The sequence below is a fragment of the Varanus komodoensis genome, unplaced genomic scaffold, assembly GCF_004798865.1.
Source record: "Varanus komodoensis strain SLA01 unplaced genomic scaffold, ASM479886v1 scaffold7_3, whole genome shotgun sequence".
Taxonomy (NCBI): Eukaryota; Metazoa; Chordata; class Lepidosauria; order Squamata; family Varanidae; genus Varanus; species Varanus komodoensis.
In genome coordinates this window covers 11457389-11481897 of record NW_025336480.1, presented here as the reverse complement: position 1 = coordinate 11481897, position 24509 = coordinate 11457389, and the positions used below count along the sequence as shown (strand labels likewise).

At 43.7% G+C, this 24509-nt stretch overlaps 1 protein-coding gene across 8 annotated transcripts in view; it reads right to left on the bottom strand.

Moving 5' to 3' along the window:
- JADE2 (jade family PHD finger 2) overlaps window positions 1–24509 on the bottom strand; it is a 193176-nt gene that overhangs the window by 6572 nt on the left and 162095 nt on the right. For all 8 annotated transcript variants that reach the window (XM_044454220.1, XM_044454219.1, XM_044454218.1 and 5 more), the window contains 2 exons: window positions 21275–21392; window positions 1190–1318 (listed from right to left, as the gene is read on the bottom strand). In XM_044454220.1, coding sequence (XP_044310155.1) covers window positions 1190–1318; window positions 21275–21392 — 247 coding nt within the window. The remainder of the gene's footprint in view (window positions 1–1189; window positions 1319–21274; window positions 21393–24509) is intronic.

Here is a 24509-nt window from a genome sequence, read left to right as displayed (position 1 = left end):
TTGTCCCTCCCGCTTCCCCAAGCTTCCTTTTCTCCATCTCCCTCAACCTCATGTCGCTGTGTTGTCTGTTCATCTCTCCCCATGCCCTGTTTCTCTTCCTACTCCTTTCTCCCTACATGTTCAGCCAGAAACCTGGGCAGTGGTTTTTGGAGGCCTGATATGTGAACCCTGTTACCATTTTTTAAAACGAGGGCCATGGTTGAATCAGGCATATGTTGCATGCTTAAGTGATCATGTTTAGCTTCTTGGGTGGTTGATTATTTAGGGCTTTCCCCCTCCATCATATTGGTACTTCTGAAAACCTCAGGGCACAACTGAGTCTGCTGATACCCCCATCTTGCCTATGGGTAGTGTCATTTTTGTCATGTCAATATGGATATTCCATTCTAAGCAACAGAAATAGGGGGAATGATGAAGCTCTGTAGTTTGGGCAAGCTGAACAACAGGAGAATAAGAATATATACACTGATGGCAACCACTAGACTTGGATAAACTATCACACAGTGTTCTGGTTCACACAGTCGAAACATCTGATTATGAGCTGTTTAAGCCACAATGGTCTGGGGTGTGCAGCTGGCAGGGAAACAGAATAAGGGTTATGTGAATGTTGTTTAACCTATGAATCTTGGGTTTACAGGACACAGCAAACTGAGGTGATAAATATTCAAACTAGCCACTTGCATGCACCATAATGGCCACTTGAAAAATTGAATTTTAAGTATCAAATAAGCCATGGTGAACTGTTCACTTGTGTAAACTGGCCCATTGAGCTGGAGGTGACATTATAATCAAAATAACTAACCAATAAAAATGGATTTCACAAATTGCTAGTAATTTCTCATTCTCATGATGTACCCTTTTGGTATAGTGTCTCAGTCAACTTCAGGCTCAGAGTTCAATAAATGCTATGTCAGCGTCAGCAGCAACAAGTCATGCCTTATCAATTCATAGGGCTGCTATGCCACATGCTAAAGGCAGCCCTGCTCAGAGAAGCCAGGCAAGGCTAACCGCAGGCATGCTATTCCTATCTAGAAGGTCACCAAGTGGGCCTCCAATCACTAGCTGGAATGAAGATGTAGGACACTATTTATTGTTAATCCCATCACCACCATAAGCTCTTTTGAAAACATTTGTGACACTTTAAACCACTTCATGGGTTTTAAATATGTATTTTCGAAGCCTAACTTACCTAACTGTCCCAGGACCAACTCATTTCCTGGTTTCCTTTTTTCTTTCTTGTCAGTGCTGCTTTTCCTGTCATCTTTCCCCTTTCTTTTTGGGTCACTTCTCCTTCCCTTTGTTCTTTTCCCAGTTTGTTCTGTTGAAGTTTAAAAAGTAAAAATAATGAATAACATAATAAATTAAAACAATAGATTTTGAAAGACAGAAGAAATGGATGATTTAAAGTAGACAGAGGAAACTAAATAGAATAAAAACACTTAATGAAGTATTGCAGTGGGTCTTGGTAGAGTATGATATTGTGTGGAGATGGTTTGGCACCATTTTAGGCAAGCTATCATTGCAAACTTCAGCCTTATTGCCTAGGTGTGATATTTCAATTACAGACTGCAACTGGATAGGTCCAATTATAATGAGGAGTTCTTCTGATAAATATGCATATAATCATTAGCATTTTGTTTTGCCCAAATATGTAAAATTTAAACCAGTCTGGTATCCTTGAAATCAAGGAAGTGCTGTGTTTAAAGTTAGTATAGCTCTATTTGAATTTGACTTAAATTCAAGTGTTCTTCATGTACTGGGTTATGAATCAGAATGTTAGGTTGAGACTGGCCACACAGTCTTTGTAAATGTCCAATAAACTTGGGTTAGCAGAGTATTACTGGGTTTGAATCAGTGCCTTCTAGTTCTTATCCCACAAAGCACTTGCTGACCTTTATTCCCATTCAAAACATTTCAGTGGACTCTTCGTATGAAAATGTGCTGGGGCAGCTCCTTAGGTCAATGATTGAATTTAGCTGTTGCACATAAAAGGCCCCAGATTGAATGTCTGGATCCTGCTAAAAGGATCACGTAGCAGAGGATGTGAAAGACCTCTACCAGCAAGAGCAAACTGTACTGATGGACAAATAGTCTGACAGGGTATAAAGTAGCATTTTTTGTTTCCACGTGTTTTGACTGCATTGTCTAACTGTGCATGTGGCCATTTTGGTAAACAAGTTTACATAGGTAACATTGCTCAGTTTGAGACCAGGCATTCTGGACAGGACAGATTGATTCTTTTTATATGCCGCCTGACAGCCTGAATGGGCCTTCAGGGCAGCTTATAACATCAAACAGAAAAACAATTGAAACCAAATGTTAAGCTATCATGAAATATCAACCAGTGTTTAACAGTTAATTTCAAATGCCAGCCTGATCAATCTATAGAGAATCACAGGACAGGAGAGCAATAAAACAAGCCAGTTTAAAATCTGCCCTCTTCCCTAGCTACTGACTAGAAAAGAAATGTTTTGGCATATTGTTGGAATATGAAGACAGAGTTGGCCTGCTAAGTTTCCCTGAAGAGGGAATTCCAAAGGATGCATATAACACAGCCTGATCCTCATTCCTGCCAGTCTAGATAAAGATGAGCCTGGAGTTGGAGTCTCTTCCACAACATAGGGAAGCTGGCAAGAAGATGCATCATCTTAATTAACTAGGGCCAAGGTATTTAGAGCTTTGTAGGTCAAACCGAATTATGTACAGAAATGCATTGTGACTCACTCCCGTAATTTGCTGTGTAGATGCATTTTTAGCTTACTGAAGATCTGGGCAAGCCTTCCAGGATGGTGCCACGGACAGTATACCGTAGTTGCCCAGTCTGGAAATTACAAAGGCATGTACCAGCACTAGGCTGTTCTCTAACAAGGGAATGCTATACATGTGAAGTCCTGTTGATTTCAACTGGTCTTGCTCCCAAGCAAGGGGTCACAGCAGGCCAGCCTAAGAGTGGTTAACAGCTAATCAAGTAACCAGCCTAAGCAAGTAAAAGGCACTTGGGCGCATGGCTACCCACTGAGAAGTCTAACAGAGCCCTCATACTGGGGACAAGAATCTTCAAGGGAAATGCAACCTCATCTAAGACAGAGTAACCATCAACTCTCCATAATCAAGTTTTCTTGCCGTTAAAGCAGTTTTCCCAAACCTGGTGTTCTCCGGGCACCGGGATAGCTTCAATGATGTGATTTGTAGTCCAATACACTGGGAAAACACCAGGTTGATGGAGCTGTACATCCTTTTTACTGTACTGAACTTCAACTTGTTTAACCTTATCTAGTCTGTCATTTCAGAACTTGATTGCCTCATGTGGTTTCACTCACAAGGCAAAATAGAGTTGAAAGTCAGCAGGACATTAGTGATCCCTCATTCTACTTCCCTCCCAGAAACAGAAAAACACAGTGTCAAAAAGTGTGGGGGAGAAGATTTAACCTTGTGGAGGGCCAAATCCCCATAGGATGGGGCAATCCATTCCCTAGGGTCACTGTCTAGGAGATACCTAATAGCCAGGAACTGCTGCAATGTGGTACGGGGAGACATTCAACACACACATCCGACTACCCTCTTATGCAACCAAAACTGTAATGCCTGGAGACTAAATTAACTATACTTGAATTTGCATTAGATTAAGTAAGTAAGATAGAGAAAATACCTGGACAACTAAAAACCTAGAATATAAGTCCAAATCCTTTTTTGGAAATGTATTTCAAGTTAAATTCATACCAAACAATCTGAATTACCCGCGTGATTTAATTCTTGATGATTCATGTACTGTAAAGACATACTTTGTTAAAATTTTGCTATTCTTTTAGATGAAGAACTGCTCTGAATGTTTGGCTTACTTATTCAATGGAAGATGGTGCATTCTCATGTAAATCCCTGTTATTGCCTTGTTTATTTCAGTGGCTACACCAGGAAGAAGTGTGCTTGATGAGGTTAACAATGGGATGTTAATCTTCTGAGAACTAGATCCAAGGGGCCACTAGAAAAATAAATGTGCATGCCTGATTTGCCTTGGAGAATAAATTACTATATAAGCATCAAAAGCATTATGGGAAGACAAACATGTTGTGGTTTTGTGTCATGTATATCAACGGGCCTCTACCTATTATGATGTTATGCTAGTGGTATGTAGCAATTTGCTAACTGCCCACTTTTAGGGGAGTTTTTTTCTTAATATAAATGAACTATCTGAAGCTACTGCTTTGTGGTCAAAGCTACTAAGAAGAAAACACAGCAGTAACCCCAAGGTAGATCAATGGTTCATGCCATTATGAATGGACTCCCAGACCTCCAGAGCTGGCTGCTGCTGAAGAAAGGATACTGGGGCTTACATGCACTATTGGCTTAAACCAATAATGTTGTTCTTGGTACCCACTTAATAAACCACTATTATAGTTTATCGAGGATTTATATTTCCGGGCATGCCAATCAAAGATTTTTCTCCCAGGGACTGAACTGACTTCCAAGAAGAAAGAAAAGCAAAATTGATGTTTGCTCAATCCCTGCCAGCTAACTGGAGAAGGGCAGACACATTTTTCACTTGACTTAACAAATAAAATATATGGCTTTGTTTAGATGGTGCAATGCTTCCAAACAGCCATATGAATGTTAGACTGTTTGAAAAAGAAGCCTGTCAAAAGGAACAGCTGCATTTCAAAGCCTGACAACTAGAGGGTAGCTTTTGAGTTCACTGAAGAGAAATAGAAAAGTCCTGCTTTAACTGGCAGCCCCTTCCAGTTCCGAGACACTTGCCTGCCTAAATGATTTTTCATCAGTTGCAAAATACACCACTAATCTCAAGTTTATGAAGAAATCCACTCAAAAGTGAAAGGGTGTGCCAAATACATTCCACCAAGTTTTGTGTATTAACTGTCATGGCAAGTACTAATTAATAAGTAAACTGGGCCAGTGATGGATGGAGAAGATGTTTTCCCTTTTCTCTCTGTGTGGAGAGAAAAGAGGGACAAAGATATCTTGGTCAATTTGAACAAGACATTTTGTATGGAATGCATGCTATGCTGTGCAACTGTTTGTTTGTTTAATTTCTATACTGCCCAACAGCTGAAGCTCTCTGGAAGGTTTACAACAATCCATTAACACACAGTATGTACATAGGTATGTATGTATTTGATTTATATCCCAACTTTTTTTTCTTTTTTAAACATAGAAACAGAGAGAGTCAGAAGGGGCCTCCTGGGCCATCTAGTCCGACCTCTGGCACCAGCCGGCTCTGCTCACTACATGCCCACCATGTGCACGTCCAGTCTATCCTTGAACACCCGCACCAATGGGGCCTCAACGATCTCTTGTGGAAGCCCATTCCACACTCTCGGGGTCCTAACTGTCAGGAAATGCTTCCTGGCATCCAAATGGAACCTTGGCTCCCTGAGCTTTGCTCCGTTGGAGCGCGCCCTGCCTTCCTCTGCAGGGGAGAACAGGTCTCTACCCATCTCCGTATGACATCCCCTGACATACCTGTATGTCGCCAACATATCCCCTCTGAGTCTCCTCCAGGCTGAAGAGACCCAGTTCCCTCAGTCTCGCCTCATACCCCATCCCCTGCAAACCAGCCACCAACCTTGTGGGCCTACGCTGCACTAACCTGGCTATATCCTTTCTGTAATGAGGGGCCCAAAACTGAGCACAATACTCCAGTTGCGGGCGCACCAGAGTCATATAGAGTGGTAATAATACCTCTCTTGATCTAGAAGCCACACTTCTGGCTATGCAACCAAGGGTGGCGTTCGCCCTCTTGACCACCGCATCACACTGCTGACTCATGTTTAGCCTGCAGTCAACCAGTATCCCGAGCTCCCCTTCACAAGTGCTGCTCTCCAGCCACTAGTCACCTAACCTGTACTTATGACAGCTATTCCTATGCCCCAAGTGCAAGACCTTGCACTTATCCACACTGAATGCCATTTTGGTGTCTCCTGCCCACTTCCATAGTCTGTCCAGATCCTTTTGGATCTGGAGTACCTGCTCCTCAGTTGTGGCCACTGCTCCAGTTTTAGTGTCGTCTGCGAATTTGATCAGCAGACTATTCACCCCTTCTTCCATGTCATTAATGAAAAGATTAAACAGGATCGGCCCCAGGACAGAGCCCTGGGGGACCCCACTTGTCACTGGCTGCCATCCCGATGATTCCCCACTAATGGTTACCTTCTGCTTTTGGTCAGTCAACCCTGCCCTAATCCACCGGACAGTGCTTTGGTGTATCCCAAAACTCCTCAGTTTCTCCACTAGGATATCATGGGGCACTTTGTCAAAGGCCTTGCTCAAATCCAGGTATACCACATCCACTGCATCCCTTCCATCTAGCCATCTCGAAACCTTGTCATAGAATTCCACAAGGTTTGTCTGGCAGGACCTGTTTTTGCGGAAGCCGTGTTGTGTGGCTGCCTGCCTCCCTTCCCTATCTAGCATCACTAGATCTCTCTCTATTATGAGCCTTTCCATTGTTTTTCCTACAATGGACATAAGGCTAACAGGTCTATAATTCCCCATGTCCCTTTTACTACCTTTTTTGAAAATTGGGACCACTGATGCCACCCTCCAGTCTTTTGGAACTTCACCCGTTCTCCACGAGGTCTCAAAAATGGAGGCCAGCAGGCGTGAGAGAACCCCTGCCAACTCTCTAAGTACTCTCGGGTGTAACCCGTCAGGGCTTGGTGCCTTTGTAATGTCCAATGCCCTGAGGACTTCAAGGGGGGGGGGTGACTCTGATCTGTGCCCCTAAATCCCCAGCCTCATCTAATCTCCTATGCGGATATCCCCCGTCCTGCTTTGGGGAGAACACAGAAGCAAAATAGTCATTTAGCATCTATGCCTGTTCCCTCATATCAGTCACTGGATCTCCTTCCTCCTTATTTAGTGGTTCCACCACTTGTTTCCCCTTCCTCTTCCTATTTACATGCTGAAAGAAGCCCTTTTTGTTGCTCTTGATATTCTTGACAAGTCTCAGCTCATAATCAGCCTTAGCCTTGCGAAGAATCCTTCTGCAACGGGCCTCCTCCTCCCGGTATACCCTTTTGTCTATTTGCCCCAGTACCCATTTCCTACGGAGGTTCCTCTTTCGTCTAATCCCTCTAACCACCTCCTTTTGCATCCATGGCGGCACTCTCCTCTGCCTCCCCACCTTACTGACTAGAGGTATCGTCAAGGCTTGTGCCTCCAAAACCAGCCTTTTGAGTGCTATCCACCCCTCCTCAACTCACTTACCTTCCAGTAACCTATCCCAGGAGACTTTCCCCAGTCTGGCCTTCAGTTGGCCAAAGCTGGCCCTCTTGAAGTCCCAGCTTCTAGTGCTCGACCTGCTGCACATCCCCAGTCCCCTATCTCAAAGCAAAGGATGGAGGGATCACTCGCATCCAGAGCTCCCCTAACCTGTAAAGAACTTAAAGTGGCTCTCAATCTTATCCCCACAAGAACTGTGTGAGTTAGGTTGGACTGTGAATCTGTTACCGGCCCAAGGTCACCCAGTTGGCTCCATGGGGACAGGAAACCAGATTGCCTGAGTCTTAGACCTATGCTCTTAACCACTCACTATACCACACTGGCTCTCTCTCTAGTGAACCACAATATAAAAACATTAGGGAAAAATCACCATACAACAAATGTAAAAGCCACTTTTAAAATATCACATTTAAATATAAAATTCTGCTAACTTAAGCAAGACCTGAACAGCAGTCCTGGGCTCTTGCTCAGCAAGGGTGGGAATGCTGGCTTAACCATCTTGCCAACCTCTTCCCCACCCGGCTTAACCTCTTCACCAGCCCCCCTGTCACCCTGTCAGCCCTTTTCTCCTGGCAGACATTGGCGCTGGGTGGGTAAAGGCACTGCTGTGAGTAGCTCCAGGATCCCCAATCCTGCAAAGAGGCTGGCCCCCAAGGCTGCCTGCTGTGGACTCGATTGGCCTGAGCCGCAGCATGACTATTTCTGCTGGCCTGACACAGGACAGCAACACTCTGCTGGCAACAACCCGAAACGGGAGGATGCCAAAGGGGGCCAGCCCCTTGGGAGGAGCTGCTTGGGGGCAGCACAAAAGCAATCCCCCAACAGTGTTCTTATTCTCTGTGCCTGGGGGAGGCAGTTCCTCTTCAGAGGCCCTGTGTATGTGCAGTGGAAGATGGGGATGAGACCACGTGGGGGGCCAACTAGTATAGTGATGGGCAGGAGGAGATACTGCCCTCGGTGGAGAGCTCACCAGGGCCAGGTGAGCAGAATGTAGCCCAGGCAATCAATGACTGTGTCATGTTTGGCCCTGCTCCCAGGCACAGGTTTGGTGGTTGCCCTGTCAGCCAGCCTTTGGGGCTCAGGTTGCTGCTTCTGAATGCCAGATCAGTGCACAGCAAGACCTCCCTCATCCATGTTTTAACAGGGCATGAGGTGGCCAATCTGACTTGCATAACTGAAACCTGCATGGGTGAGTGTGGGCAGGGGAAGGCAGTGCAGAGGGTGGGGGCTGCCATGCTTTAGATCAGTGGTTTTCAACTGCCGCTCTGCGAACTGGCACTGGTCTGCCAGCATTTGCTGATGGTCCATCTCCCTTGCCAGGACAAGCGCAGGGCTAGCTGTGCTCTTGCTGCCGATTTCCCGCCTCTTCCTCGGCCGAGGAGGCTGGGAGGGGGAGACAGCTCACTAGGAGCCTCTGGGTGGGGCCCAGAAGACTGGCTGAATTCTTTTCTCTGCTGTGTTTCCTACTGGGAAGGGAAATGCTGAGGTGGGGTTGTGCTGGGAATGCTTTCCCAGTCAGTCTGTGCTGGTGTGTATGGGGGTTTGAGTGGGTGAGGTTCATTGCATTTTATCATTTAACATTATGAATATTATTGTTTTAAGTGACTTTGGTTTGATTTTGTATTGCTCTGCTGTTGATTCTGTGAATTTGTATTTGCTATGATTGTATTTGCTAATGATTGTAAGCTATCCTGAGATGCCATGCATAAGGGACGACATACAAAAGTTTTAAATAAATAAATAATAAATGAGCATAGTGCTACATTTATATTGATTTTGTATTTTGCTACTGTAAATGTTTGATCAAGTATTCCTGAAAAGAAGCAACAGGAGATTTCACAGTAGCCTTATTTGAATTACATATTGATCTCTAAAAATTCCAGTTGTATTCGATTACATTTAATTTCAATATTTTATTATTTTGTTAGCATTTTTACATCTGGTTATTTTAGAGAATTTTCATTTTTTGGTACTATATTTAAAAACCAATACACAAAATACTATATTATATATATAATACTTTTTGTTTCTCCCTCAGTGGTCCCCAAAGTAATTTTCCTAGTTTTGCCGGTCCCCAATGCTGAAAAGGTTGAACACCACTGCTTTAGATAAATATGGTCTCTCTCATTCTCTCTCCAGGCTCCCTCTCTGTCTGACTCCTAATCTAGAGTGTTTGCATCTTGTGTTGGGCCAGCCAGCCAAACTGGGGATTCTGTTGATTTACCATCCACCCCACGACCCAACAGTCTTTCTACCTGAGATGACAAAGGTGGTCTCAGTTGCAATGTTGAGGTCCCCCAAGCTGTAGGTCTGAGGGAATGTCAACATCCATGCTGAGGGTGTAGTGTCTGGAGAAGTTCAGGATTTCATGGACTCATGACAACCATGGGGCCATCCCAACATGTTTTTGGTCCAATGCATGTAGCAGGGCACACTCCAGATTTGATTTTTTCAGCTGAGCAGGGGGATAGTGATCTGAAGGTGGGAGAGCTTGAATTGGTCACATCACTGCTTGTTGAGATTTACACTAATGGTGACTTTTCCCCTCTGCAGGACTGAGGGGCCCATTAAGATGGTCTGGCCCCAGAGGCTGATGGATCCAGATGGCTTCCAGAGGGCTCTAGGGAATTTTCCGACTGATATGGCTGGTGGTCCTGTCAAATCCCTGGCTGATCTCTGGAATACAGAGAACCTGGGCAGTTGACATGATCACTCCTGAGCGCCCTCTCTAAGGCACAGCTCAGACAGCTCTGTAGTGTAGCCCAGAACTGAGAGTGATGAAGCGATTCGGGAGACAGCTTGAATGCCAGTTTGACTACAAATAGAAGAAAATTCCTAGTGAATACAACTGAGTCCTGGATTGTGCTTACAGTCAATCCAGGAATTATATTTGGAGGCAGTGTGAGCAGTACAGAGGCAATATCTGTCTGCCTCCATTCAATCTTCTCTTTGCTGCCCAGGGGAGCTCTCCAGCATTGCCCAGGGCCTATTACATGCTGGCCCCAAGGACAACTTGGTGCCATCTAAAGACCACTGTAATTTTGTCCTGCTAGGTACTTCCAAGACAAAACCTCTTGTACTCACCAGGACTTGGGTTCCAATGTTATAGCAGTGGAAACAGGTAAGATATCCAAAGCATAGTCTGATCTAGTTATGTTGGATGAGTTTCAGTTGGTATAGCTCGAGGATGTTGAAAAGGTGCTTGAACAGGTTTGTGCAATCACATCTGCACTGGATCCTTGCCTCCTAGCTAATAAAATCCAGGAGAGAAGGAACTGCTTTTCTGCAAGGAGTGGTCCCAGGCCACCTGAAACAAGCATTGCTGAGACCACTCCTGAAGAAACCCTCCCTGGACCCAAAATAACTCAACAATTTTTAGGCCAGGGGCAAGCATGCTTTTCCTAGGCAAGGTTCTTGAGCAGGTGGTGCCCAACCAGCTCCAGGCACTCTTGGATGAGAATGATTATCTGGATCCATTTCAATGGTATCAAGTTCAGCTGAAGTTGAGGATGCTCAGCTGAATTCCAAGACTACCAGTGCCCTGCAGGCTTACAACTGCAACCAGTGCCTGTCTGGCAAGGCTCTGCTTCAAGAACTTGTTGATGAAACAATTTCATTGTTTCCCCCAACTGACCTTAATAAACACAAGCCACTTCTGTCCCTCATATCCAGGACTTGATACAGATTCTAAGTTCTTGTGAAATAAAATGAACATCATATGGCTCACAGTGCTTTTTCCAATTCACTCCACTCTTCTCAAAAGGGGCCCTTCACAGAACCTGTCACTATTCATTTCAGACTTGTCCTGTGTTGGAAATCAGAACTGGTTACCCTGAATCCTACAAGTGGCGATTCCCAAAGACAGTAATATTCACACTTCATGGCCTTACTTCTTGGATTTGGTGCATCCAAGAGCCAAACTACACATGAAACTTCATTACTGGCTCTCTTATCTCCTTGAATTCTGGCAAATAGAGAGTGAAACAGAACAAGGCAGTGGTGCTGTGGGAAGGGGGTTTAACCTTCCTCCCAGAGCCATTTTTCTGATAAAACTCATCCCCGCAAGCTGCTGCTGACCCCACGAGGGACAATATACACCAGGTGTATAGATGCAGTGACTAGCAGAGACTTCGTGGAAAATCAATTTTCTTCAGGAAAATGCCATGGAGGAAAAGAGTTTACTCCTCTCCTGACAGAATGAAGGTGATAGTCTTGGTCTTGGTCTTGATCCTGATCTCCATCCTACCCTGTTGCTGGTAAAAATGGGAAGTAACAGGAATAACCAGATGTGAAATATGGAGCAGGAACCATTGGAATCAGAAAGATTCCACATCCTCCCCTCCCCAGATGTTGTTGGATTAGAGCTACCATCATGGTGCACTATTGGGCATGCTAGCTGATGCTGATGGGCCTTGTAGTCCAAACAATTCTGGAGCAACTCTGGTCAAGGAAGGCTGCTCAAGAGTTTGTAGAAGAGACCTCCCCAGCCCTTTTAAGCACCTGAAATAGATACAGAAAGACTGAATGAAGCAGACCTCACTGATCTTGCATGTCCTACTTGTACAAGGTCCATCTAGTTTAGCCTCCTGCTTCCAACTCCCAGGTGATAGTCCTTGCCATTGTTTAGCACCAGCTCTGGGGATTTGGAGGCATATGCTGCCTTGGACTGTGTTCCTCCCATTTAGCTTGCACAGCAAACAGCCACTGACAAACTTATTCCCCACAGATTTTCAGAATGTGGAAGTTCCCTAAGGTAAAAATAAACTGATGCTTGCTTTCATTAATGTTTTTTCTAGGTTTGCTTGGCCATACTAAACACATTTTAGAAATATAAAAACCCATTTGGGAAACGAGGATGAATATTTGCCTGCTATATCCTTTACACCAACAGCACTAGCATGGGGTGGGAGACAGGAACAGTAATCACATTAAGCAGATTTGGAGAACTTGCTGGGCTGTGCGCCAGTTTTGGCTCACCTGATATTGGGACTCGGCCCAGCTCCTCAAATACTGCTTGAGGAGAACACTGTGCATAGAAGGTAAAAGAGAAATGAAGTGCTTTCAGGTGGCCCTTTCCAGACCTGGCTGATTCCTGAACTCAGGTGTGCCAACTCAGAGGCTAGAAGGTTTCCCAGTTTTGTCTACCATCTTCTGGAAGCTCTAACTAACAGCACAAGGAACCTCCTCCTCCCTGCATATGGAAGGTGAAGGGGAGGAGTGTTTTCCCAGACCCAGGCATTGGCCGGAAGAGTTCCACCTGGTGCTTTGGTAGCAGACCTTATGCCATTACTGAGCAGGGTTCTGCCTTGACCTCACAGGCAGGAACTAACACTTGATGCCATCTGGCCTGGGGAGTCCTTGACCTAACGTAGTTCCTCATCTCATCATAAGAACTCCCTTTCCATACCAGTTTAAGCTGTTCAATTGTTTTAAGTTATTTTAAATTTTTGTAAGCCTCTTTGGACATGTATAATGTAAAAGCAGGATATGAAAATCAATCTCTCTCTCTCTCTCTCTCTCTCTCTCTCTCTCTCTCTCTCTCTCTCTCTCTGTGTGTGTGTGTGTGTGTGTGTGTGTGTGTGTGGCTTGCACATTTAACATGAGGCAAGGCAGGCTGGTTAGTGGCAAAAGAAAATCCTGTTTTGAGCTAATAAGGACTGGGGCATTTGTATAGTGAACTCCTCAGTTCCAAATTGCCCCCATCTCTAGCTCTTGGTAGCTGCCACTCCTCATCTCAGAGTATTACAGAACATATAACCTATACTCTGGTATAAAGGATGAGCTAGAAAAATTTTCAGAACTTCGTCTTTCACAGGCCAAACTGCCAAAGTGACCACACGTGACATTAAGAAAGGCCACTTTAAGCACATTTCCAAGAAAGCAGATTTGTTTTGGAAGCAAAGGCTTCTGGGCTACAGATCAAAAGAGTAAAATTTAAGTCTAATGCATTTCTATTTAATAGCCTTTGTAACCACTGGGATTATAGAATGATATGCAAAAAGGAAACTGCAAGACAAGAACTGTTGTTCATCTAAACACATTGTAAATAGCAAGTAAATAAGAAAATAATTTTCATAGGCTCATCAAATATGAATGCCAAAGTAGGCTGCTATATATCTGAATTAACTTCTTATCTGCCTCAAGAACAAGAGGAGAACCCAATCTGATCCCCATACCACTTAACCAGAAGTTTTAAATGAGTTCCTTGAGATCTGTACAAATACAAAAGGGGAGATCAAAATGAGGTCTATGTATTGTTATTGTAAATATTTCAATTCACATAAAATCGCTAGGTACCATACAGATATTATTTTTAAAAAGTTCTGCCTGCAGATATATAATTCAAGGTATCCACAGGGAATAAAGGTAAAATCTCATGATTGTGTTCATAGCTGCAGTTTCCACTTGAATCACAGGACTGATATTTGTGATGCTGTATCCATAGTTGTCACTGGCAAAGCTCTACTTGACTTAATAGGACTATAAAGGGCTTCTTCAGTGTCAAGTCTTCCCTTCCTACTAGCACTGTCTTCTCTGTGGAAGACTCTGTCACCTGAGGCTAGCAGTCGAATCTCAACTTCAGCTGCAACCAAAACAACTCAGCCCCCATCAGCTCAGCTCCTGTAGCAAATAAGCTGGCACATGTGAAGCATTTGAAGCAGGAGGCCAAAACAAGACACCTGCACCAAAACATCCTGGCTAATTATGAAACCAGCATGGAAGCTGCCATGTGAATCAAATGTGTAGCAGCAATATTCTTTTTGATGGGTTATTTTGGCAGAAACAGCCACTCCATTAGCAAGTGAGGACAGTCTTTCCCAAGCATACTCCTAATTCTCTTACATGCAGCATTCTTTTAATTCAGTGCGGCTTATCCTTGAAATTGCAAGGTTGCCATAATCCTAAATAAACAACAGTCCCTTTTATCTGATGTCTGGTTATTTGCAGCAGTGTGCATACTCTGTTCAAAAGACTCAAAAGAACAAAAACTCCAGTCCCAGTTCTGCAAACAAGATGGGGAAGACTGGGGAAGTAGGTGGACGAAATCACAGACTGGATAAGGGCTCTCCACCTGGTTGGCCAGAGGACAGAGAGCAGAAGTAGGACCACAGAGGTACTGCAGAGATCCTCTGGCCTGAGCTAGTGTATGCATATTTTAAAAGTGTGACATGTTCCATATAAAAGAAGTCTTTATGTACATTTATGCACAGAACAATTACAGACGCGTTCCTTTTGCTTCTTAGATAATCTGCAAAGGCAAAATTGCATCCCAGTATTTGTGTACTGCTACTACTTCTCCAGACTCAAGAGAGCACAAAGACCTTGGACAGATCATATAATGTATTGAGTATCTGCAGCCTTTCTGTAGTAGCCGCAGTAGCTAGACTTTGAACACATTTCTTCTAATGGCTGGAGACAGAGCGCATGCAGATCAGCTCCAAAGGAAGGAAAAGAAAGGAGGCATCCCTACCCCAGGGATGAGGTGCCTCCGGCCAAATTTCCCCTCCCAGGCTGGTCCAGCCAGCCAGCAGAGGCTGGAGTGAGGCCCCTCCCCAGAACCCCACCCCCTCAGAAGGGACAGGGGTAGAAGAGACTTGCTCCTCCATCTTCTCCACATGGGAAAGGCCCCGGAGTAGTGCTGCCAGTGCCTCAGTGGGCTCTGACCTGCCTGTGCTTTCCCCACTGGGAATAAAAGGCCCACAAGGTGCAGCACAGGTTCATCAGCTGAGGTGCAGCTCGACAAGCTCACTAAGGCCCAGCCAGGCTAGTGCCCATCATCTCATCTTGTGACAGTGAATTCAGGAATTTATTGAATAGATGTAAGAAAAGTATAGGGTTGGACTTCATCTGTTGAAGTTTAGAACAGATGGTATCATATTGTACCAGATTGTAATCTTTATTTTAAAAGGTTAAAGTATGGATTCATAGAAGTTCCTTTCAATTTACATTACGTTTTTCTATTTACTGAAAATTGTGCACACTATGAGAATATTCTGAATGGGGAGGGCTGTTAAGATGATAGTGTATTATAAATTCATGTGGCTTAAGCTATTGGCATTCTGTGTGTGCACATGGTCTTTTCATCTCTTCCTCTTGGTGGCAACTCCCCAGCACTCTCCTGAAGGTTGGAAGAGGCTGCTGCCAAAAGCAAAAATCAGCCATACATGTACAGAAATGTCTTACATGGATTCATGGACCTCTCTCAAAGCTTGCTCTAGTGACTGCATAAAAAGTGCATTTTTAATATTTACTTCACATGTATAGAACTTGTTCAGAGAGAAGAACTCCAAGGACATAATCCTATGCATGTTTCAGCAGAAACAAAGTCCCGCAGCTGCCAGCACTGTAGACATTTTTTCTGTCAAAATATGCACAGGATTGCAGCCTAAATTAATCAATACAGAATAAATCTGCATTCCTTAAATCACTGTGAAACCTGCAGCTGGGGAGAAGCACCATTCTTGAAGCAGCGGAAGTTCTCATGGCCACTCCTGCGATTCCTCAGCAGATTTTGTCCTTCCTCTCAACCTGTGACAGTTCTGCTTATGATACTCTTTTCTAGTCTGAGAATTTCCAATTCCCACTTCTTTTTATAAGCCCCTTTTTATTGAGGAAAAAGATGATTTACAGGGGTGTTATGCAATTACTACTTTTCCCCTGAGCAATCCTTTATCTGTCATGCAGTCTCCCCATTTGGCCCCTGCCTCCCAATCTAATTTGCAAATCTGTGCAAACTTGTTGAACTGAAATATTAGCTAATCAGCAAGTAACTCCTAGCAAGTAAGTCTACAAAATGTATAATCCCATAGATGGTTCCAACAAAATAATGACCCATAAAATCAGGCATGCTTAACCCAGAACAGTTCTTGTTCCCTGCTTAACTCTGGCCTGTACTATGGCTGTAAGCTTAAGGTAAGAAAACCAAACAAACACTCTGGATTTTTGACTGAATATTAATAGGAACATACTCTTTTGACAGAAGGAGAACAAATCTGGTGGCAGTATACCAACTAGCAGATGCGCTATACTTTTTTGTGGACTAGAGTTCATTATATGCTTAAAATATGATTGTCAGTTGGCAAAAATAAGTATGTGAGTCCTGAGACATTTGTAAACCATAGGGCAAAAGGTCATGAATTGCAAGGATCTAGGCCTGGAAGTTAATGGGCCCGGAACCAGCAAGGAGTACCATGGAAGCTAGATGTGTGGTGGTGAACACTGGGTCCTGGTGTCTCTGATGGTCTCAATACAGATGTCTTGGTTAGAGCTGAGGGGCCTCGGCGTGTATTAGGGCTCTGTCAGAGCAATCTGTGATCCTGTGCACTGCTCTGGATATCTAAAGACAAAGAAGGCCCAGTGATCATAGTAAAAGCCTCTGCTGTAGCCCTCCTGTATGGGAGCATCGACCATTCAGGTCGGTGGTCCCACTCAGAGATGGGCAGGTATGAGCAGAACCTGTGCTGGTCAGGTCCAATGAAGTGGGCCTTGCTTGGGATCACTGATGGGAGGACGGGCATGCATTGGTCCTGGCACCAGTTGCCTTGGTGGAGAAAGCGCCCTTATCTTGCCCTTCAAAAACAATATAGTAAGGGCTGCCTGGCACATCGGTGCTGTGGTCTCTTGAGTGTTTCTCAGTGCCAGTGAAGAATGGTGCTCAGGATCAGGCTCATACTCTGTATCAAAGATATGTGGGTTGCTGGTAGAGGGCATCTTGTCATGGCGTTTGGTCTTAAGAGCGCTTGCCGCCATCTTTAGTTTTTGCCATGCCAGCCATTTTGGAGACCCTCACCTTTTTCACCAATTTCTTGGCCTTGGTGGTCTTTGACAACTGGCTGCCCAGGGAGCAGCCAAACAGGGTTCTGCTGCTGCTGTGGAAGATGTTGGGCCATTGATGATGACGGATGTTTCAGTGGGGGGGGGGGGGCAGTCCTGTGGAGGGCTCTGCTCCAGAGCCCCCCTTTCAGGCAGTCAGCTCTGTGTTTTCAGGCCTGTTTGGTAATGCCTGGCAGTGGCAGCAGGACTCCACTACGTGGGTCACTCCAAGGCAGAAAAAACAGAGCGAGAGTCCACTGGTCAGTGGTTGTCTGCTGTCACAGCGCAAGCAGTTTCTAAATGGAACTCTGAGCATCATTGTGGGGTTGGGAAGGTGAAACAAGGGGCAGGGAGGGGAGAACATGAGGTGTAGGTGGTAGGGGAAAGCAGGGCAAAATATGAATATAACAAATATGATTGTGTGTGCGTGCGTGCGTATTTCCTATATATGAATGGGAAAGAGATAAAAAAAGCGCTTGAGAAGCAAAGGTGTTAGTTGGACAGAACTCAATGGCCATGAGGACCAGAAGAGGAACTTCCCCATGAACCCACAATGGTGGAAGAACTGAGGACCTGGTGGAAGCCCCTCCCTCACACCGGGGTGTGCCCAGAGGACAGGCTCCTGCTGCATGCTAATTAATTAGCTTTGGAATCTTCCCAAGCAGGCTCCATGCATGTGTGTAGAGCCCGTATGTGTGATGCACAGAGACAATGGAGAAGAATAAACTCATTTCTAAGTTTGGCTCTGACCTAATTAAAAAGAAAAATTCAGCCCTCTTCACTGGAACGGATTTCAGTTTCGCATTCAAGCCCAGAGTTCCTAAGAGAACTCCTTGATTCAGTGCTCCCAGCAAGGGAAATGCTGGGCAGGAAGGATGGAAGCTGCAGTCCAGCACATTTGGAGGGCACCAGGTTGGAGATGGCTGCCCTCATGCGGAAGCTAGGATTGAACAGGTATGGCAACATAACATGTGAATGCACAATGGATTTCCTAAGTCTTATGGGCCCAAGTGTCCATTCAAAACAACACCTTCTGCAGAATTACAATACTGAAGCAGAGGATCCGTTCTGGGGCCCCCACGGGAAGCACTCAAAATATGCAAACACAAATTCTCACATGCCAGCATTTTAGTGTACTGAAGTTTCCATAAGGATATTTTTTGTTACCTGTATTTTGGGCAGGGGGGACAAAAGACTTTCTTTTGTATTTTAGTTCTTAACTGCAATATAACTAACTCAACACATAGTAAGCTCAACAGCTTTGCAACCTTGGAGGACCTTTGATCAAAAATTAAACTTTAAGTGTAGTCTTTAAGATGTCATCTTATGTAGTGAGCAGTGAGATTTTTCTACCCTTCCCTCTGCCTGCCTCTGATTTGGGCATATTGAATGAGGTTATGGTATCTTCCCTTCCGTACACTAAGCAAGTTTGTATCACGATCAAGAGATTCAAAGCCAGATTTTTCAGTGCACACATTTTAGGTCGTCAAATTTTAACTCAAGGGAAAGCTTTCAGCAAAAGGGAATGTGGTCCAGACAGTCCTAAGGAAACCCTGACCACATGATGCAGTCTGAGAAGGCTCCAAAGCCACAAACACAACGGCCTGAAAGCTCTGACAAAAAGGCAGGCACTCCTCCTGGGGAAAATGCAATACATCTTTGAGTTCCAATTTCTGTTCCCTCATTGCAAAAATAAATAAAATAAAATAAACATATAAAAATTAGAAGATGTCAACCCAACAGTAACTTTGTATTTTTAATTCTTCGACTGTGTTTTAAATAAATCAATTGAGTTTGCGTTCATTTAAAATAATCTTCAGATGTTTATGTATTATGAAGAGGTATGGTGACTTATTTTGCAGGTAAAGCTAAAAGCATATAAGAGCAAAAGATACTTTCAGCAGTGGTTTAACCTTTGATCTTTAACAGAGCCAGAGGTGGTTGCCAAGAAGCTAATGCAACTGCTTGTACACAATGCAACTGAAACAAATGCAGCACTAAAACCCAAACATTTTAGCACCTCAAGGGCCAAGATCAGCAAAAAGAATCTGTTAGAAGGCACCAATGAACAGGAGGCTTCTGTAGAGATTCCACCACAGGCTGAGTTAAATAAACAAAAATTAACTACTGACAAATGTGGTTAGTGTTCCTTAAAGGTGATAGATGACTTGTTTGTACAAGGTCGCCAGTACCACATATCAGGTTCTCATGTAAGCCAAGAAATTAAAGAAGTAGCCCTGATATCTTGCTCTCAGTTACCAGATTATTTACTCTGTGTTCAGAAGGAGTGTGTCACCTATGACAAAGAGGAGCTTGCATATTTTTTCCCATTCGCAGAAGACACAAATTCCACGCTGGTTCTCTTCTCAAATAGCCATGGCTAATTAAGAGGTGGTGTCTTTGTGGAACCCTCCTGGATCATGACTGGCATTGCCTATGTACTCTTTTTGACAAACTTAGGTTTGCTCATGTTTTGTATTCTAGATTCAGCCTAAATTGATCACTGATTAACTGATGGTCAGTTGAACCATTTTTAATGCCTTTAGGTCAGTGGTGGTGAACCTATGGCACACGTGCCGCAGTGGGCACGCAGAGCCCTCTCTGTCGGCACGCGAGCCAAGTCGCCCCAGCAGCCGAGCATTGGATAACAGCACACACAGGGACCTTTGAAAGGAGTAGCAGCGCCAGGCAATGATGCCACGAGCCACAACTCATTAGCTGCAACTTGTCCGAGCTTTCGCATGACCAGTCAGTGTGCTGCCAAGGAGGAAGGGAGGGGGAGAGAGAGAGAGATGCATGCATGCATGCATGCTTGGACTGACTGTGAGTTTTAATACATTCATTTTTATTAACACATTATATCAAATCTGATACAAGAAACAGACTAACAGATGACCTGAGTGCTGCATGTGTTGCTCTCAAACTAAATATGAGCCAAGGTTTGACAAATTATCAGCATGCATACAACAGCAAAGATCACAATAACTGTGCAAAAGCACACCAGATGCAAACTTTTACCTTTCAATAAAAAGCTGTTTGTTTCATTGAAAGCTCTGCTATTGTGTTTTACTTTTAAGATAAAGGATGTTACTGTAGGAGTTGTTTTTGCTAAACTAAAACCTCAGTATTCAGGTTTTATTGCAGTGTTGGCACTTTGTAATAAATAAGTGGGTTTTGGGTTGCATTTTGGGCACTCGGTCTCTAAAAGGTTCGCCATCACTGCTTTAGGTGAAAATGCCTCTTTATGACAAAAGGTATTTTATAAGAGTGATACTATGAGTAACATCAGGCCATAATATCAAGAAAAGTAACAGGTTCTCTTTCTGGCCACCTTGTCTTCAAATTAGGCACATACTTTTTTTTGTTTGGTGTTTTGGGGGAGGAAGAAAAGTAGCCCTTCCCTTTCTCCTCCTTTGGAGTTTAGTGTTGGGTCTAGAGATCAACTAGATTTGAGACACCACAGTTTTCATTTTAGAAATTCATAGACAAATATTCCTCAGCATCAGAAGAAATCAAGCCAATGCAAAGCAAGTGGAAAAATGCATACTCTGAGTGCCACATTAAAAAAGCAACTCATTTTGGTGTCCACAGGGAGAGGGACTGGAGTGGGTTGCAGGTTTCAGGGCTGAACTGTATGAATACATTTAACATGACTGATTTTTCAAAAGACAAATAACTATAAGTAGGGTGGAGAATCACACCTGGGACCATGGCAGATTGGGAGGGCGAGTTTAACCCTATCCCTTGTCGTGGTCCTGGTGATGGCCCACATCAGGACAGAAATAAACAAGCTGATGTAGTTGTTTCTAATGTTATATTCTGAGGACTGACTGGAATATGACATGGTAACAGGTGAATTAGTTCTCTGTCAAGAGGTTCTATTCCACCAAACACCATTTTGTCAATATCTCACTATTCTGTTAAAGACACTATTCTGTTAAACGCATACAAACATCCCCATTCACCAAGACAAATGGACCTTTCCCATATATTTCTGACCGGAAGCCATCTTTACAGGTTTGTATAATGCCAGTATACCCTTTTCTGGAGCCAACAAAGTTGAAAGGCTATATTTCTGCTCAAGTCCAGCCTCACTAGTATTTATCTATTAAAAAAACAATTTAAAAGGTTGCTTGCTTCTTCAGACTTTACAAGCACGGCACACAAGGAAGTAGCAATAACCGAGCTTATGGCACCAGGTTTTCTAAACCCCAGCAGGACATACCTGGATAAAGGTCCTTCTCAATAAGTTTCATCTGGAGATGAAAGATCTGTTCCTGGAGCTTGCAAATGGAGTGCTTCATTTTCTCTCGCCTCGTCACCATATAGCAGAGATTTCTAACCTGTCAAACAGAATATGAAGATTTTCTATTTCAGTAATGAATTCTTAAGAAATCTAGTGGCAGCTCACTTCCTCAAAATGCTTTCTAATTTTCCTGCTTATCTTCTTATTTAACTTCAAATCTTTCCATTGTACATCTTATCAACCCGTCTGCTGTGCTGCAGTACCCACAAGTAATCCAGCAGCAGTAAGAAAAACATAAAGAATGCATGCTAAAAACCCACCAGGAGCCACATCCCCTTTGGCTCAGGTATCATACTGACAATTATGATTACAACCAACAAGAAGCTACAGTAATAGCAGCTATAGGTTTCCTTTGGCCATCAGCAAAGAAAGGCTGGTGCCTACCCCATCAGCCTGGGGCCACGACTACACTTTCAAGCAGCATTTGTTTGCAACCGTGGATGCCATAAGTTCACTGTCCTAACCTCATCGTGAAATTCAGTGGGCAGTGTGCTGTCCAAAAGGGTGGGTAGAGGGAATGCTACAAATATGTATATCCACACATGCAGCCAGGTCTGATGAAGAACTCACTTATCTTGGGAACGGGTTTTCTGTGCATCCCCTACAGACCTAACTCTACATGTTCAAGGAAACACCTGATGCTCACAGAGCACCTTCTTGTACTTCAAGGAACAAGGGAAAGAACTTGCATCTTCAAATGAAAAGGCACTTTTAAAATCCATCTCTCATTTTTCTCATAACAACTGCTGGATGTAGCTTACTGTTCTCATGTTAGAGAAAAGGGACAACAGTCACTGGGAAGTTCTTCTGTGAACGCTCCCATGAAATTAATAGGGACTGCCTAAGAGGACATCCTGATTAATTGTATCCAAGGAAAAGGAGAGGCAGTGAGTGCTTCCAGATGACAGGAATGTTGGGGACATGTGCATGCTTTGGGCAGCTCGGAGAATCCATTAGGCCTTTCAGTTGAAAGTATCTTCCAAGACAGAGGCATGAGTGTGGAGAAGGCAAATGAAGAGACAGATATGCCCTCTCTGGCCTTCGCTATGGTGAGGCTACACTTGCGAAGCTGCATGTGCCGTTAAGCTCCTCCCTGCTATTTGGTATAGATTATCAACACCTGCAGGGCAGGGGCCTTCACAAGGGGCCTTGGACATCAGGGCTTGCATGCGGCAACTCCCCTTGCTTCCCTGTGAGCTAGCTACTGTAATCAATGCCTGAAAAGGCCTAGAGAAACAAAGACCTCCTTTTAGTTATAAATGTAGACTTTACTGTTACTAGGATTCATAGAGCAGTGGTTTAAAAGATAACCCCTGTCACTCGTCTTTTCCTCTGGTAATTATTAATCACAGAACTGGTATGGACCATTTAGGCCATCAAGTTCAATTTCTTGCTCAGTGCAACTATCCAGCTTAAACCATCCCTGGACAGGTGGCTGTCAAGTTTCTTGCAATGCCAGGAACAGGGAATCCACCACTGAACCTAGGCAGTTGGTTCCAGTTCCTTTCCAGTGGTTTCTGCTGTATGAGGCTAAAGAGAATTTCTACGTGAAAGGAGAACTTCTGCCACACTTTGCTGGGTATGGCAAAGCTTTCTAGCCTAAAAACCTTGACGTAATCTCATTTTATCCTCCTGATAACTACACTGTAATGTAAATACAGCTGAGAACAGCTGAGAAATAGTGACTTGCCAAAGGCCAGCATATAAATGTCAAAGGTCAATAGAGATCTGAATCTGGGTTTTCCACATCCAGATCTCATATCTAAGCACAGTGACATAAAGGCACTCAAATGGACAACGTACCACATCTTTACTCATCAAAGACGGCCCCATTCAAGCCAAGATGGGGCCACCAGTGTAGTGTTGTGTGGCACTAGGTCAAAAGCTTTGCTAAAGTCTAGGTAGATTATGTCCACAGTGTTCCCTCTGTCCGTTTGGGAGGTTACCCCAGTCAATAAATGAAATTAAATTAGTCTGACAGGATTTATTTTTGATAAATCCATGTTGGTTTCTGTTAATCATTGCATTTTCTTCAAGATGCTTGCATACAGATTTTTAAATAATTTGCTCCAGAATTTTTCCAGGGATTGATGTCAGGCTAACTGGTTTGTATCTTTTCCCCCTTTTTGAAGATAAGGACAACATTAGCCCTTCTCCAGTCTGGGACTTCTGTTTTCCAAGATTTATCGAAGATAATAGCCACTGGTTCTGAGAGTTCTTCCGCTGGTCTTTTATGACTCTGGGATGGAGTTCACTGGGCCCTGAAGATCTGAACATGTTTATTCCATCTAGGTATTACTTGACCATTTATCTGTCAATCTTGGGCTGCCATCTCTCACTTTCAGCTTGTACTTCCTCTTGGTTGTAGATTTTCTTGTGGGAGAAGACTAAGGCGAAGTAGGAATTGAGTGCCTCTGCCTTTCCCTTGACATCTGTTATCACTCTGCCATCCACTTTAAGTAGCTGGACACCCTTCTCTTTCTCATGTATTTTGTTCTGTATGTATCTGAAGATGTTGTTGTTCTTAGCACCCCTTGCTATTCTCAGTTTATTTCCTGCTTTAGCCTTCCTGATGCTGTCCCTGCAACTTCTGTTACTACTAAAAGTTTGTAAATTAGAAGATGACTATAAGGCAAAGGCTCAGTTTGCCTGTGTTTCTAAATGTATGGTATATTGTGACTGGGTCAAATGCCCCAAAGATATGGTATCTAAAAATACAGGAGTAATGTCCTAATACTGTAACATTAATGAAGGCTCTGACATACCATACACTATTTATTTATTTGATTGACTGATTGATTGATTGTTTGAAAGCTGCCCGTTAGCGTTGTACTCTAAATGAGAACCACTCAAAAAATCAAACCAAGAAGACTTGAAATATCAATACTGGTGTGATAATATATATGATCTGGCATCTAAGCTGTCAAAGGACTGACCCCTTAAGGTTTGCACTAATACGGATCTCTGGTCTCCTCACACCCCCACCTCTGCCAAAGGACTTTCAAAAATTTTCAAGTCTGAGTGTTGCTATCCTGAAACAACAGATGGTGTAATTCAGAAATAAGACTCCATCCTGGTGTAGACTTTGAATAAAGTAGCACATCAAAATCTGTTAAAACCCCTGTTGCTGTTATGTGCTGTCAAGATGTCTCTG